General features: G+C 36.8%; 4 protein-coding genes across 4 annotated transcripts; 2 read left to right on the plus strand and 2 right to left on the minus strand.

Moving 5' to 3' along the window:
• Positions 1-196: 196 nt before the first annotated feature.
• CTAM01_16330 (acetoacetate decarboxylase) lies at positions 197-610 on the plus strand (the record flags this gene model as incomplete). The annotated part of the gene is made up of 2 exons (XM_060532323.1): positions 197-227; positions 273-610. The coding sequence occupies 2 exons, from the start codon at positions 197-199 to the stop codon at positions 608-610; spliced, it is 369 nt and encodes a 122-aa protein (XP_060373093.1).
• A 1,222-nt stretch (positions 611-1,832) lies between these two features.
• Positions 1,833-3,173, minus strand: CTAM01_16331 (uncharacterized protein; the record flags this gene model as incomplete). Its single annotated transcript, XM_060532324.1, has 3 exons — positions 1,833-2,585; positions 2,656-2,946; positions 3,033-3,173. The coding sequence occupies 3 exons, from the start codon at positions 3,171-3,173 to the stop codon at positions 1,833-1,835; spliced, it is 1,185 nt and encodes a 394-aa protein (XP_060373094.1).
• A 1,279-nt stretch (positions 3,174-4,452) lies between these two features.
• Positions 4,453-5,854, plus strand: CTAM01_16332 (uncharacterized protein; the record flags this gene model as incomplete). Its single annotated transcript, XM_060532325.1, has 4 exons — positions 4,453-4,682; positions 4,743-4,992; positions 5,044-5,502; positions 5,561-5,854. The coding sequence occupies 4 exons, from the start codon at positions 4,453-4,455 to the stop codon at positions 5,852-5,854; spliced, it is 1,233 nt and encodes a 410-aa protein (XP_060373095.1).
• A 287-nt stretch (positions 5,855-6,141) lies between these two features.
• CTAM01_16333 (vacuolar calcium ion transporter) lies at positions 6,142-7,895 on the minus strand (the record flags this gene model as incomplete). The annotated part of the gene is made up of 4 exons (XM_060532326.1): positions 6,142-6,178; positions 6,241-7,292; positions 7,349-7,595; positions 7,669-7,895. The coding sequence occupies 4 exons, from the start codon at positions 7,893-7,895 to the stop codon at positions 6,142-6,144; spliced, it is 1,563 nt and encodes a 520-aa protein (XP_060373096.1).
• Between the last annotated feature and the right edge of the window lie 8,999 nt (positions 7,896-16,894).

Here is a 16,894-nt window from a genome sequence, read left to right on the forward strand (position 1 = left end):
TCCTCGAGAGCCTGACGAAGCTGATCTTCGGTATATTGAGGCATTATATATAGAAGAAGACATGTGCAAAAGATGAGCCCATTTGGACGCGAATTGAAAATGTTGTGATAAAAGGAGGTTGGGGGTGGGCATTGGGTTGTGGTGGATTTTCGCGTTTTTGTGGGTGCCAGAAACAGGGGGGTGCCAGGAAGTGGGTATGTTGACTTACGGCTTTCCCAAAGTCTTTGGCAAGGCCGATATTCAGACGACAAACGGTACCCGGCTGGTTCTGGCAAATGCGCAGAGGCCGGCAGGACGAACTCTTTTCGAGTGCGAATTTATCCCCGATCATCGTATTCCCAGTTTGCGTGCCGCAGACAAATGGGGGCTCAATCTTCGTAGTATTCCACAGCCGTGTGTGGGAACATCACCGGCGATTCAAGAGCTGATTCCCACGATCATGGACTGGAAATTTCGCGAGATCTGGGCTGGCCATGGTCAGATTACTTTTCCGCGCCGCTCTGCATTTGATCCTTGGTGCGGTTTGGATATTCTACAATACGAAGGAAGCTTCCTTGCACGGAGTCTGACTGGCGAGCTTCGGTGTCGTGGTGAGAGTTCCAAGGTTTAAAGGTTTGGAGGATCAGGTCGGGGCCAAGTGCTTGAGTTCTTCAAGTAGACTTTCGACTAGTAGGTAAAGGTCTCGGATCGCATGATACTTCAATTTGAAGCATGAGCATCAGTCTTAGCATCTGAATTTCACACCTCGCATATTCGCGGTCGCCCGGATTTGGTGGATCCTATCGTGATGAGAGTGAATCCAACTATGAAGCTCTAGAACCTCTCCGAATGAATAGTTCGAAACAAAAGAATCGGATGGAAGAGAGAGCCGATGTCGGTCGACAAAGCGATTGCTTCAAGCGAGATGCTACGATAGCTATGACCCATAACGGAGGAGTTGGTAGCTAAGTGGGTTCGTGAATGATTGGCTGTGTCATGAAGTTGAAATCGAATTTCGTCGTCCGATTATTTCTTTCAAAGACCTTCTCATCAATACCCAAAGTTGAATTTCTATGGTCGCTTCGTATGGCTATCTGAAGGTAGATTATCTATACCGTTCGAACTCGACACTTGCGCAGTCATTGACAATGTCAGACCATGTAGACCTGTGGATATTTTTCGGGAGTTCTATCAAGTCAACCGGAGCGAGGGGTGAAATTAGGTGTGGTCCTTGCGGATTGTCAGGCCCCTCACGATGGGATGCAACGCCAGAGAAATTGCGATCGCATATGATCAAGGATCTCCGTCTTGTAAAGTTCCCAGCACGTATCGATAAGGGGACACCGTTTGCATTTCGGACCCAGAAAGCAACCAGGGGTCTAGTGGACGTAATCCGAGCCTCCAGGTATTAGTCGTATCCGCAGTCTAAGGTCCGCAGGGTTGGTCCAACACACTTCGTGAACAACAACTTCCTTCGCACAAGGATTACTTCAGGCCTCGCCACACTGGCGCATTTTCATACCGGGTGTGATGCTTCTTCAGTTTTCTTACCAGGCCACACAGCATTTGTCCCTCGACCAATGAAACTACCTGGTCTCGGACCACATTTCCGAATGGGTAAAAAGATGCAGAAGCGAACGAAGTGAAGAATCCTTCTTGTATCCATTAGCCGGCATGGGGTTACAATCAGGAACATTATGGCGTTTGAAGAGCCGAGATTTCCAACAGCTCAAGAGGCACGCTTTGCGGGACATGGACCTTCTGCTGTAATGCGCGATTAACATTTGTGCCAACATGCCAAATCATTGGCACGATAATCAGAAGAGACAGATCACCAAGTATAAAATTGCTGTTTATGGAGAGCTAGAGTACATGACCGTAGTTACAGTGGTCTTCTTGATACCCCGCCCATCGGTCAAGCTGTCCCGCAGCCCGATCTTGTCCTCACTCGTATCACTGTCATCGCCCCCGGTCCCAGCCGCGACGGTCGTGGTTCCCACAGGCCGAGTGGCGTATGTCTCCAACTCGTAATCGTTCCCCGTTCTGTCCATGTGGTTCCTGGGAAACTTCTCGCCTCTCTCCTCGCCAGGCTTGACTGGCCATTGGGTGTTTGACAGAGTCTGCCAGTTACTGCCGCTACGCAGCGTACCACGGCCATAGTATGCTCCTGCTGTGGGCGCCTTGGACCCCTTGCCGTAGATACTACCCAGAAAGTCCTTGAAGAGGGGTCGTAGAGTTGGCAGACTTCCAGCTATGATTCCGACATTAGCCTCGATGACGGTCCACATCTGGATATCTCGCGAGTCCCAGGTTGGATCGAAGGCCCTCCCATAACTTGTGACGATGTAGTAGACTTTAGCGCAAGCTGCTGCACATGCAAAGACTCCCAGACCGAGGACCATCATGAGAGATATTCGAACCCTTCGCGGGACGTTGAGCCCCCAAAGCATGGGCGCCGGAATAGCGATTCCAAAGAGAAGGTCGGTGAGGATGTTAATCGACGAATTTGCATAGGAGAGGCCCTTGATCGTATCGACATCCCAGCAGGTTGCCTTAACGTTGAAGTCCCAGAATGCGCGTACATCCGTGCACTGGAAAATAATGGTCTGTGACAGATACGTTTTGTTAGCAATAGGATCTTCGACCGTCCTCTGAAGGTACGCGATGGTTACTAACGAATACACAGGCAATCGAGTAAGCGGTCATGAAGACCATGACCCCAGTGATGAGGTTCTTGTAAAGCTTTTTGGAGGCGATTCGATGTAGCGACGACCCAACAGCAAGCTTGACTAAACAGATAGCAGCCAGGAAAAGGGGCTGAGAGACGAAGGCCATTTGCATCGCTTCCGGGTAGTTTTTGACGAAATCAATGTCTCCTACATGGCGGCCAACTCCGTGAATGACCTGCACGATCAGGACTCCTTGACCAGCAATCGCGATGACCATCGCGGATGTCATGAACCCGTCCTTTGAGATCATTGTCAGCGTATCAAGGCTAATGCCTACTTTCTATTGGAAGGGATATCACGTAAACCCAAAACTTGCAAACTTACATCGAATCCGAAGCTGTGAATCATGCCAAGGCGCACCCAAAGGCGAGCTGCCACGACAATCAATGCCACCGAAGTGACAGTTAGTGTTGCGGCCAACACCGTGGGTCCCTCATTCTCCTCCGGGTTCGAGACGAACTCCATTCTCTGATGAAAGATGATGAATTTTTGGCATCAGATGACTGAGAAAGATGTAAAGATTCGGTTTGGTTTGGAAAGGAGAGCATTGATAACATCAGCCACTTTAGGCGCGCCATGTCTTCTGTTTTCCGGCCACACACCATAAAGTCATAGAAGGCACGAGTCTATTCCTCGAATTATCCCAATTAGGCTGACAGCAGGCTCTCGGTGCCTTCTTGGCATTCCGCCTCCAGCCTCAGACTGGAAACCAGACTCTGGCTGATTGAAATGAAGCTGCAAGGGTTCGCAAACCCTCATCGGCCCATCTCTTCGCAGCAGTTGCCTTTTCAGTAAGGTCTATGGCATCGACTATTTTTGCGATAGAAAGTACGAATACAAAAAGTCCTTCACCCGGGCTCCCAGTCATGTCAGTTCTGCATCGGAGTGTCTGCGCCGCACCCTTTTCTTCAGATGGTTGGTGGCTTTACAACTTGGCGAAAGGGAGGAAAATGCTGTGATGCTGGGATTAATAAACGGGGGTTTGAAATTCTGCAGGATGGTATGACGGTGCCCCTGGCTGCGAGTTGGTTGTTGGGACTAGAATATGCATAAAGTCAGAATCTTTTCGCCTCCATGGCCCTTCTCCGCCTGTTCTGGGATCAGCGCAAGCCTTAAGTCGTTGTTGCTAGAGCCGTGGGATAAATCTGCACAGCATCGGGTTCAAGGCTGCATCAGGTAAAGAGTCTTACATGGGAATCTAAAACCAACACACCAACTGGCCCGGACCGTGGGCCGTTTCTGCAACCCCGGCTTCAACCTGCATGATGAAGTCGGGTAATCCGCCGTCTTTCCCGCTGTTCCGGCCTTGGAAGCCAAGATTCGCCAAACGGCCGACGGATTTTCTTCCCCGTAAAGTGGAACCAATTGCATGTTGGAACAACACATTGCTCGCGACTGAGAGATATTTCGCAGAATTCTTATTTGGGAGGTGTTTACTTGGGCCGGGTTGGTGGCGATGCAAATTGGATCCTTCTACGCGACATGATCCACCATAGAATCCCTGAATATCACGTACGGAGAGAGCACCAACAACGAAGTAGTAGGGCCTCGGTCGACTTCTTATCTTGTCACTGATGTGATTCAGTCTCTTCTGATCGGATGTAGGTCGGCGGGAGGGTTATATATCTGCCACACGGCTGGCGCTTCTCCTGCAGAAGTTCTCTCCCGCACTCAGAAAGTACTCAAGCTCTGAGCCACTCGTTCTTGCGGCCTTGTTTCCTTGTCCCACACAGCCGGCCTCATCATGCACGTTCTCTCACTTGGTGTTTTCGCCCTTCAGGCGGCTTCCGCTGTTCTCGGCAACCCACTCCCTCAGACTGATGACGGGGCCGCTGCTGCTGCCGAGAATGTCGATCAGCTCGCGGCTCTCGCTCAGGCTGCCTACCAGAAGTCGGAAGAGATGATCCAAAGTGGAGAAATCCAGAAGCGTGGAAGCTCCTGCTCTCTTGGAAACATCAAAATCCGCAAAGAATGGTAAGCTTTGTCCTGGCCATGCTCGCCTTGTAATCTGAACTGCATTTAACATGAGCCTAGGGGTTCGTTACAAAGACAAGAAAAGCTCGACTACATCAAGGCCGTACAATGCCTTCAGTCAAAGCCTGCCCTGACCCCTTCCGACATTGTTCCTGGTGCAAAGACTCGGTTCGATGACTTCGTTGCCACACACATTAACCAGACTTTCACCATCCACTACACCGGCACGTTTCTGTCCTGGCACAGACGTTTCACTTGGTTGTACGAGGAGGCGCTTAGAGAGGAATGTGGCTACAAGGGCACTCAACCTGTAAGTTGCCGGTACAAACCCATGATAGCCATCGGCTAATCAGCATGACAGTATTGGGACTGGGCAAAGACCGCCGTAACTGGTGTCGATAGCTCTCCCATTTTCGACGGCACCGAGACATCAATGTCTGGTAATGGGGAGTTCATCCCTGATCAGGAAGACATCATCCTTACCAACCCTGACGGTTCGGAAGCCGCTCGCCTTCCAACCGGAACTGGAGGTGGCTGCATTACATCCGGTCCTTTCAAGAATATGTCTGTAAACCTTGGCCCTTTGGCTCTCTCTCTTCCGGGCGGAGGCAGTGAAACAAACCCGGACGGATTCTTTGCCTATAACCCCCGCTGCCTGAAGCGCGACTTGACTACGGCTATCAACCGAAGGTACTCGAACGCCTCCGCAATCCTGCACAACATCCTGGTTCCTCAGAACGTAGGCAAGTTCCAAGTTGAGATGCAGGGAGATCCCGAGTCGGGTACCATGGGCATGGGCATCCACGGAGGTGGTCATTTCGTAAGTGGCTCCGTTCCCTCTGTTAGTCATGTCACAACGCGAAGCTAACATTCGTCAGACTCTTGGAGGTGACCCTGGAAGAGACTTTTTCGTATCGCCCGGTGATCCCGCTTTCTACTTGCATCACGCGCAGATTGATCGCGTCTGGTGGATGTGGCAGATGCTGTCACCCAACGCTCGTCAATTTGCTGATGATGCCGTCATGGGAACCAACACATTCTTGAACTCGCCTCCAAGTGCCAACACAACTCTTGACGATGTTCTCGAGTATGGATACGCTGCCGGTCCTCCTATCAAAATTCGAGACACGATGAGCACTCTTGCTGGCCCGTACTGTTATATCTACTTGTGAAGAAATCGGCTTTACTTTGATTACTACTCTCATGTAACGCAAGACACTCTGCAAGTTGAAATGAAGAGTCACCAAACGGATAGTTGTCACGTTATAGATTATACTTAAAGTAGTGTTTAATATAGAAGGACACAAAGAAACCCATAAATGTAATAAAGGCCTTCAATCGGCTCGCAAGGGAAGCATCAGTCGTAAAGCAATTTGTCATTGCTTGAGCGATAGTATTAGACAACGCATATGTAATCCTACAATGTCACCCTGTCTCTGTGCTTTGATGCATGACATCGCTATGTCTCAACATCTGGTAAAAGGAATGAGCCAACTCTATCCGGAATTAGCATTGCCCTTTCTAGCACTTGATATAAATTGAATATCCTAATACGTACCCGATTAATGCATAACATGCACACATGAGTGTTCCTTTGATACCTGGCATCTTCAGGTTGCTCCGCCCATCGCTCAGCAGAAGCCGTGTGGAAAGTGCGGCTGCGCCTAAGAGGGCAGCCGCTTCAAACAAGCTGAAATCAAAAGCTGCGTCTCGGTCCATGATCCAGCCTGCTAAGATAGTTATGGGCGCTGCGCAAAGCGCGATCTGTATGGCTGACCCAGCTGCAACCGCGATGGCGAGGTCTAGTTTCTCTTTCGACGCCATCGTCACGACAGTGACGTACTCTGCCACGTTTCCAATGACCGGCAGAATTATCAAGCCGATAAAAGACTCTGACAGATGGCCTTGATGAGTTATGTCATCGATGGTTCCGACGAGAAACTCGGTGGACATTGACATCAAGGCCGAGCTTATGATTAAGGTGATGACGGAAACCGCTTTTTGTCCCAAGGATCTCCGGGAGCTCTTTTCTCGATCTCGAAGAGTTGCGACTTTCGAACGACTAGTCTGGAAGATGCGCAATCTATCTGAGAAAGACCATCGATGAGCGCCGGTAGTAGTCTGAGAGATTCTATTGAGGTGAGTAGGATCCGCAGTCGAATGACAAAGCGACTGACGGCTCAACGACTCTAAGCTACCGCAAGAGCTCTCGCGGCTGTCTCTTTGTTCGATCTTGTTTTCTTTTCTTCCGCGTTCTGATTCTCTATCCTCACGTGAGGACGCGGAACGTGAGGAATCATCAATGCTATCGAGCTCGACGAAGGTATCAGTAGCACAGCGGACTTCGTTGGTGCCATTCCATATACCCAAACGAGAGTCCTCAAGACGACGGGTCCGAGACGATGATGGAGGGTCAGGTGATACTATCGCTCTGCCATCTTCTAGGTCCGCCACGTCTTGGTGTCGGATCGCAGAGATGTGTTGCTCTCGCAGTTCATGTATGAAATAGAAGATGTAAATAAACAGAACCACAAAGGATGAAGCTCTGCCCATTGTCAACATGGCTTCATTCGCGCCATCGCGTGCTTGAAACGTATGGCTGAAAGCGGCCTGGTGTTTATGAATATGGTTCTCAAACAGATGGAAGGTAGGTGTCGCTCACTCACCGGTATCAGAAGAACGAAGACGGAAACAAACAGGAGGCAGCCAAGGAGCTGAGTCTCTGAAGTATCCAAGGCCGGCTCCTGTTGCGATACTCCGCAGACACATAGAGCGGTGCCAAGAATTGGCAGTAAGTTGACAAGCATTGAACCAAGGATTGACGCTTGAACGACTTGGATCTGATTATGTTTGAGGGCGATGCTGCGGACATCAGCACGATTAAACGACTTGATGGGAGCAATAAATGGCACGCTTACATGCTGGAAAATTGTCAATTATTATCGTTTTGGTCAGCGAACTGTGGCCATATGCCAGACTAACTCACAATAAAATCAGCTCCACGAAGTTTCCCATTGTTATGTTTAGCAAAGCTCCGACCGTATCGCCCGCATCGGATGCAATCATCTCGGTAGCTCCAGTGAGCAAAGAGGACAGTGGAACTACCGCTAGGGCATTGGTGATGAATATGACCAGGGGAGCTTTATCAGACCAAAACGCCCAGACGCCGATGGGTACGAAGATGAGAAGGCAATTGAGCCACAATGAAAACATTTTCTTTCAAATTGCTTCCTTGACCTGCGGTGACTCTACAGGTTGTGGAAGAGTTCTACTTTCCAAGGGCAAAAGATCGCGTGAGATGAGACTAGCCTCAGAGCCGGCAGCTTCGGAAAAGGTCAGATGTCTGCTGCCCCCGGGCATCCGAGGGTACATGTACACCGCGTGCAAGGGCATTTTCCCAACCAAGCATAAACATGAGACGAACTATATCCGCAAGAACCACAATGAAGAAAATGTCATCAAATGCTTACTTTCGGTCTCGAAATGAGGGGAGTGTGGCGACACGAGCAGACTAGCACCTGAGTGGACGGAGTGTTGTAGCGGCCTCAAGATACAACCCAGAGCGGTTGCTGCCTTTCAAAATTTCCCTCGTACATCTGAACATCATGGCCTTTCGAAAGCCAGTCATTTGTGTGTTTGTTGTGTACGAAAAGCCATCGTATGAGGGATTTTGAGATGCGGCACATGGCCCGTGAGGGGCGTGTTTGATGAGAGCGATTTTTGACGGAGGCCTCCAGCTACGTGTTCGAGCGACTACAGTCCAGCTCTGCCATATGCCTCCCCATGTGTCTTACCAAGTTCAGTCTAGTGATATTCCTAGGCTCCGCGTGTCTCAACGATCCTAGAGATTTGCTTATCCATGCGGCCATGGATCCTATTGCGGGACATTTTACAAGCTCGGGAAGATGAAGACAAGCTGGTAAATCTCCAGCGGCCGGATCTCTCACAGTCATGTAGATAAATATCCCACAACCATTAGGATGACAATGCTCCTGCGGTTGTGATGTAGATCTACATTTCACTTCATGTTACATCATAGACTATTCCGCGTCAGCCCCTGGAGCACAAGAGAAGCTGTGCGTCGTCCTCATCTTTCCGAGAAAACCCACACCCGTACCGCACTCTTGCCCACAGGTACGTGTAGGCTTCGCAAAGTTAATTAAAGTAGCATTCTGTATTTACAGTGCTACAGAACAGGCCTTTTTTAATTTGGGGGGGGGGGGGGGGGGAGTGAAACACACAACCCAGTGTGAGTCACGAGTGTGGGTGGTCGTTAATATGTGTATTATATGGTATGTGTGATGTTTGCGGAGATGGAGTAATGATTGTGTTTGTGGGGGGGGGGGGGGGGGGGGGGGATGTAAGCATCTATCACGAGTTATAGTACGCAGCAATAGGCATACGGAGTATAATAAAAGTAGCTTAATATATTAAAGTAGAAATAGATAAAAGCAAAAGGTCTATATATACAATATCTAAAATAGATACGTAATTTAGTACGTAATGGGTACTTTATAAAATACGGTTATTATCCTTATTACGTAATATACCCCCTAATTATGACTAATAAGGAGCTATTATACCCGAGATAGAACTTCTAAATACCCTTATAAAGGCCCGATTTAGTTAAATATAAATAAAAGAAAAAATAAGTATAAAAAATACGCGTTTTTTAAACTACGTTTATTATAAATATATTCCTTTATTTAAAATAAATAAAATCTTAACTTAGAATAGTATATATTTTACTATTTTTAGTATATAAATTACTAAGGGCGAGGCTACTTAGCCGCTTTACGTATATTTAAATTCTCGTAGTATCGCCTAATTATTATTTTTTTTCTTCTTTTTAACCCTTTTATAATTACTATACGTACCCCTATTTATTACGCGCGCGCGCCTATACTATTAAATTATTTACTAATTTTATTTTAAATATAAATATTTAATATATCCCGAAATAATAATAAGTTTTATATAATTTTTATAATACTTTTTATATATATATTATATAGTTTATTAAAAGTTTAAATAAGTAATAATATTAACGAGCCTTTTTAAGTTATTACCCCCCCTTATAATTTCTTATTTATTTATTAAGGCCTAGTTACTAAGCTCTTCCTCTCTAGTTAAGAGGATATTAAAATTACTAATTAAGACGCTAAGAACTTTATTAAATTCGAAGCTCTTATTAATAATTATAATAAGGGTAATAATAAAGTAAATAGTAGTAGTAAGAGCTCTAAAGAGTTTTTATTTATCCCCCCCTTAGAATTTAAAAATAAAAATAAGAATATTTTAAATATTAAGCTTTTTAAAAAAGGTATATTATATATTATTATTTTAAAAATTCGTATTTAATAATATTTTAAAATTTAAAAAACGTAAGACTAGCTCTTTTTAAAAAAGTAATAAAAAGTAAAAGAGAATACTAAGAAATTAAAATATTCCCCGCAATAAGTATAGTTCTTTTTATTATTCTAAGCCTATTTAATATATACTTAGTCCTTAAAAAGCTTAAGAATGTAGCTCTTAAGGAACGGAAAGTATAGTATATATTCTATTTTTAAATAGCCCTCTAATATACTAACCCTAAGGATAGTAATCGTTACTTTATAAAAAGTAATAGTTAGTATACGCGCTATTTTAATAGCCGTTTAGTTAAGGAGTATATTAATATATTAATCGTTTTACGGCCAATAGCCTAGGCTTTTATTAAAGCTATTATAAATAGCACTTCTTTTTTTATAAATATATTATTTTTTTTATTATTAAGAAACGTACTCCTAATTATAGTTTTAATAAAATATTAATAAGCTCCGCAGTATTATTTACTAAATAAATAATAATATTAAAATATATAAGAACTATATTAAGTTTTATATAAAGGATTTTTTCTTTATATACCCCCTGCCCCCTTTCCTAAGTACGCTTATATTATTAATTATACTTATTATAGTTATTTATAATTAGTTTCTTATTACGCTACTTACTCCTATACCTTAGGTTATTAATTTAATAATTATTCTATTTCTTATACCCCCCGCTACCCTTATTATTCTTAACTTTATAAACTTTAAAATATATAAAGCGCGTTTTTTAACGTATATACTTACCTTTTTTATTAATAACGCTATATTCTTAATAATTATATACTTTATAAACTAAGAATTTAAATAATAAGTATAAGCCCGGGTCTTATTTTTATATACATATACCTTATAGAATAAGGTTATTTTAGGAGTTTAAGCTTTTAAGCTAAGAAAAGTTTTATTTTATTTATTTAGGCCTCCGGGCCGCACTCTAGGTTCTATTTATCGTCTATTTTTAAGTATTAAGTTTTTTTAAACATAGCTTAAATTAATTATTTTTAACTATTTTAGTTATTTATAATAACTTTTTATATATTATAGAGGTTAAGAAGTATATAAAAATGTTTAAACTTAGCTTATAAAAGGTTTTTAATAAGTTTATTTACTAATATATTTTTTATTAATATATAAGTAACCTCGAAGCTACTTCTAGTATACTCTTATCTTAGCTATATATTTTATATATCGATATAATAAAGTTAAGTAACTATTCTTTTCTCTTTTTTTATAACGAGTTAAATTATTTACTAATTATTATAGTTAACTAACTATACTTTTTTTAAATTAAGGGTAATATTTTTAAAAAGGCGCTTTAAAACTATAATCTCTTTTATAATTTTTTTAAAATAAAGAAGCTTAGTTTTAATAATTAACGTCGTAACTGTTACTTAGCGTGCTAATTTTTATTAAATTAGGCTATTAAAAAGGAATATTATATATTCTTAAGATAATCGTTATATTATTTTGTTATTTATAAAGCTAGTATTTTTAATTAGAAATAATAATTACGTACTTAGTATATTATTATAATAGAGTATAAGATATTTTGTTATATAGAGATATTAAATATAATAGTTAATTATTTTAATATAGGTTACGCTTAGGTTAGTTAGGAATTATAATAATTATAAGTAAATAAAAGTAATATCCAGTTTAATTATTATAGTTATATAAAGTATATTTCTAACTTTTTTTTAGTAAGTCTTTATTTTATTTTTTATTACTTATTCCTTATTTAGTTTAAACTCGTCCTAAGGAAGAGGGGTAGCTAGATTTAATAAATTTATAAAATCGAAGCGCTTAGTAACTCGCTCGATATATACGTTATAAATAAAATAAACCTTATAAATAGTACGGTTTTATAAAATCTATATTTTAAAAAAGTAATTAATTAGTCTATTTTTTTTAAAGTTAATATATTTTTTTATATTATTAATAATCCTCTAAGCTACCTTTTAGTTATCTTAATAGTATAAAATAATAAAGTTATTAACGTAAAATATTAATATTACTTTCTTATTTATAGTTTAGTAAATATAAATCTCTTCGTAGCTATATATTATATTTATATTACGAAGTATAGAAATAAAAGTTTAGAATTAGAGAATTAATAAGTTTTAGAAGCTATATAGAGCGCGTTAGAGCTTACTTACTTTATTAATAACTTTATATCCCTCTAGGAATTTAATAATTATTAGTTTTTTATTCTTAAGAAGTGCGTTAAGGAATGCGTTAATAGTATTATACTAGTCTATTTTAAGGTTAAATTAGGTAGCTATTATTATTATAAGCCTAAAAGCTTTTATAGCAAGTATCGAAGCGTACGTATTTTATAAAAAGTTAAGTAGTTATATATCCCCCCTTATATATATATATACTTTTATTTTACAAACCTCGTTATTAATATTATACTTATAAGTATATACTTATTTTAATAGAAGTAGGATCCCTTATTTAGGATTACGGTCAACTTCTTTTTATATATTAATATCCCTTAGCTTTTTTATTTTTGTATTTATAGTATCCCTAAGTAGTTTTTATAGTTACTATAAGAAATATTTAATATTACTAAACTTTTTTAGTAAGCTTTAGAAGTTAACTTTAGTAAGTTATAGTTTCTAAACTCCTCTAGAGCGCTCTAAATAGGTCTTATAAACTACTCTTTTTATTATTTAATAAAGTGTTATATATCCTATACTACTTTTTTTTATAGCTTTTTACTAATTAAGTATAAAAGTAAAGAAAAAGTAGTTTTAGTAGCGGTTATAGTAATTACCATTTTTTATATTTAAATATAAGAGCGTTATAAAAATACTATTATCGAAGCGTTATAGAGGTCTATAGGCCTAGTTTAAACGTCTAAGACCTAATAGAGCTTTATTTAGTACTTAATAAGGCAGTTTTTATAAGCTTTATTTTTATATAATAATAGAGGTTTATTATAAGGGTTCCTTACTAACGTCGATTTTAATATTAAGAATTACTTTTTTACGATTAGTACTTCGTTTATTACGTACTTTAGTATTTTACTAAGAGCTATTAAAAATTAAAAACTTAAGAACTTTTATAATATATATAAGCGCTTATAAGGAAGATTATAAACTATATAAAGTTGTTTATAATTTAGTTACTATAACCCCTTTTTTACCCCTATTTTTAAGCTATATAAGGGGGTTATTTTAGGGGTTAGTAATAATAATAAGATTATATTAGCTTTTTTAGCCTTATTAACTATACCCTAGAGTACGTTTATTAGTTACTTAGCGTCCTAAATAGTTAAAAATTTAATAATAATACTATCCTCGATTATAAAATTATTTTAAGTACTAGTATTTTTAAAATCTAAATTTACTTCCCCGAGTACTTAAATTAACTTATTATTAATATTAAAGAGTTTTTATATTTTTTAAATTACTAGATTTATTTACTTACTTATAATAGTTTACTCCTTATATACGGGATTATAAAAGACTTTTTTATTAAACTTAATATTTTTTATAATAAATACTTACTTAAGCGTAGGTACTTAGACCCTATATAAGTTATATATTTTTAATATATATTTAACTAAGTATCTTATATACCCGCAGGGAAGTATTTTAAACTCTTTTTATTATATACCCCTTTTACGATTTTTATAAAAAGGGTATGCTTAGTAATTATATATATAAAGATTATTAAAATACGGGGTTACTAATTTAAAATCCTATATTTAGTAACCCGTCTATTACTAGTATTAATATTATTTCTACTAGTTAATTTTTATTATAATAGGCAAATCTCTTTTATTAACCTCCTATAGGGTAATATTATAAATAAAAATTATTACTAATACTATTTTATTTTATAAATTCGTAAAGAGGTTCGTAAAAAGGCGTATTTTATAAGCTTTAGTAATTATAAGTTAACTTACTTTTTTTACGTTACTTATAAGTTCTTTTATATATAGAGGTAAAAGTTCTATTTTAATTTTTAGCTTATTATATTACGTTTTATATACGCGTCTAACGTTTATAATTAAAAGAGCGGTCTTATTATTATTTTTAAAAAAATAAATTAGAGTCCCTTTTTAATAATAAATTACTACTTCGAAGCTCTATAATATAAAAAGTACTTCCTCTTTTATTTTAGTTTTTAAAAAGAACCCCCTAAGCTACTTACTATATTTGTTAAAAATTATAAATATATATTATTATTTATTAAAAAATAGTTTAAAATAGAAAAGATCTTAGTATATATAGTACTATAGCCGTAAGGCTCTCCTCGAGAATAGTCCTTTTAAAACTACTATCTTAGTATTAGATAATATATATACTTTATACTTAACTTATAATAGAGGTTTAATACGCATACCTCGAGTCTTATATAGTAATTAATAAAGAGTATTAAGTCCGAAATAACTTATTTTAAAATACTAAAGGAGCGTGCTATTAAATTTTTTATAAATACGTTAATATAAGTAATAAAATTTTTTATAACTAACTAGTAGTATAATACTAACTAAGCTCTATAAAATATACTTAAAGTTTATAAAAAAAAAATAGGATTAGAGGAGCTTATATTTAAAAAAAATTAGATTATTTTTTTAAATAAGCTACTTTTTAATAATACTCTTATAAAGCGTTTTTTATTATAAAATATAATTTAGACTGTAATATTAAAATACGCTTTTATTTAATAAAGTTTCTAAGATTATATTAATATAAAATCTTTTAATATAAGCAACGTTCTAGAGCTTTAAATTATAAGTTCCCTTTTTTTTAAGTCTATTTAAGATACCCTTTATAATTCGAGTACTACGTATAGTAATAAGTAGCATAATAATTCTTAATTTAATATAGTCGTTATTATTTAATAATACGTAACTCTCGGGTTTAAATAAGCTCTTATTATTAATTAAATATATTACTTTATAGCTATTTATTACTATATTCTAAGAAAGGGGATAAGCGTTATTTATAAGGGTACTAAAGATTGCGTTTATTTCTAGGTCCTAACTTTTTATAAGTATAGTAACTATATAGCCCTCGTCCTAATTTATTAATAAGCTCGCTATAAGTTAGTTAGAAAATCTTTTTAGAAACCTAAGTTTCTTAGGGGTTCTATCGTTTTTTAGCTAATTAATTTTTTTAAACTTATTATAAAGTAATTTTTATTTATTTAATTTAATAATAATAAGGACTTTTTTTATATAGCTTTTTAATATTTATATTAGTAACTTATTAATATTTCGGCTTATAAATACTTATTTTAATTTTTAGTATACTAAAGGGTACTATAAATATGCGCAATTATAAAAGTACGTAACGTTACCTTTATTATTTACGTTATTAACTAAGTTAGAGTGTTTAATAAAAGTAAAATAAGCCCCTTTTTAATTTAAAAGCCGTTTAGTATATACGTCCTAAGTTATTAAACTAAATATATACGTAATCTCCTCGAGGGTTTTAGTATACGTTTTAAAAGCTATTAATTTATTAAAAGTCTTATATATATATTAGCCCTATATAAAGTTAAGTTTAAATTTAACTATAATTAAGAAGTTAAATATAGCGATCTCTTTATTAATTTTTAAAATATTATACGTTTTAGCTTAAAAATAAATAGACTACTACTCTTTATATTAATATTAGGGATTAATTCTAGTCCTTATTTTATTAAGGGCTTATTAATATTCCTCTCGAATTATATTTTTAATTATTATCTTAGAGGGTTAAAGTTCTTATTTTAATTATTTAACGATTCGTTATATACTAAACTTAGAGCCGTTTTTAATAGTTTTTTAAAATATATATTTATAAAAAGTAGCGTTAACTAATTTTATTAATTACTAAGTAAGGAGTTTAATATATATATTAATAATATTACGTTCTTAAGCTTTAAATTATTCGTATTTAGTATCGATTTTTTATTATTTTTAAATACTTTTAAGTATATAAATCCTTTTTATAAGTATAATATAAGGATAGATTTATTTACGTAAAATAGGTAGTATAATTAGTTTTATAAAAAAAAACTTAGCTTAGTTTTATAAGTTATTTATATTTAAAAAAGTTAAAGGGGTTATATTAAGAGTTATATTTAGAAGCTATTAATAAAGGATTTTTTAGTTTTTTTAGTTATTTTTAAATACTTTATAGTATATTTAGTAAGTTTATAGTTCTTTTTTATTACGGGTTATAATTAATTATCTAAATTTAAAAAATAAAATAAGTACTATAAAAAGGTCGAGGAGTATATTAAAATCTAGAGCGTTTAGGTCGACGTATTTTTAAACCCTAATACCCTTATTTATAATACGAAGTACGTTAAACTATTTAATCTAACTATTATAGCTAGTTAATTTAGCTTAGGCTAAAATAAGTACGAGTACGTTAATTATATTAAAAAAATTATAAGAATCGTATTAATAAGTATATTATCGTAATATAGGGTCTTAACTAAGAACTAGGTTTATAATTATTATAAGTTATAATACGTAGTAATAAGTATACGGAGTATAGTAAAAATAGCTTAATATATTAAAGTAGAAATAGATAAAAGTAAAAGGTCTATATATACGATATCTAAGATAGATACGTAATTTAGTACGTAACGGGTACTTCGTAAAATACGGTTATTATCCCTATTACGTAATAATATCTCAGGATACCTTTGGCAGTGGTTGCTAACTATGATGTAGTACGCCCTAAGTTTTAAACTATTAACTATTAAATGTGTCCATTATGAGATAAGAACGAAGAGAAATCTATATAATAGAATAAATAGAGAGAAATCAGAGCTATAAAATCATTGAGTTGTCGAACACTCCACCCCGTCTGCATCGCAAATACTCTCGGA

The sequence above is a fragment of the Colletotrichum tamarilloi genome (assembly GCF_030869305.1).
Source record: "Colletotrichum tamarilloi strain Tom-12 chromosome Unknown Scaffold_213.1, whole genome shotgun sequence".
NCBI classification, from domain to species: domain Eukaryota; kingdom Fungi; phylum Ascomycota; class Sordariomycetes; order Glomerellales; family Glomerellaceae; genus Colletotrichum; species Colletotrichum tamarilloi.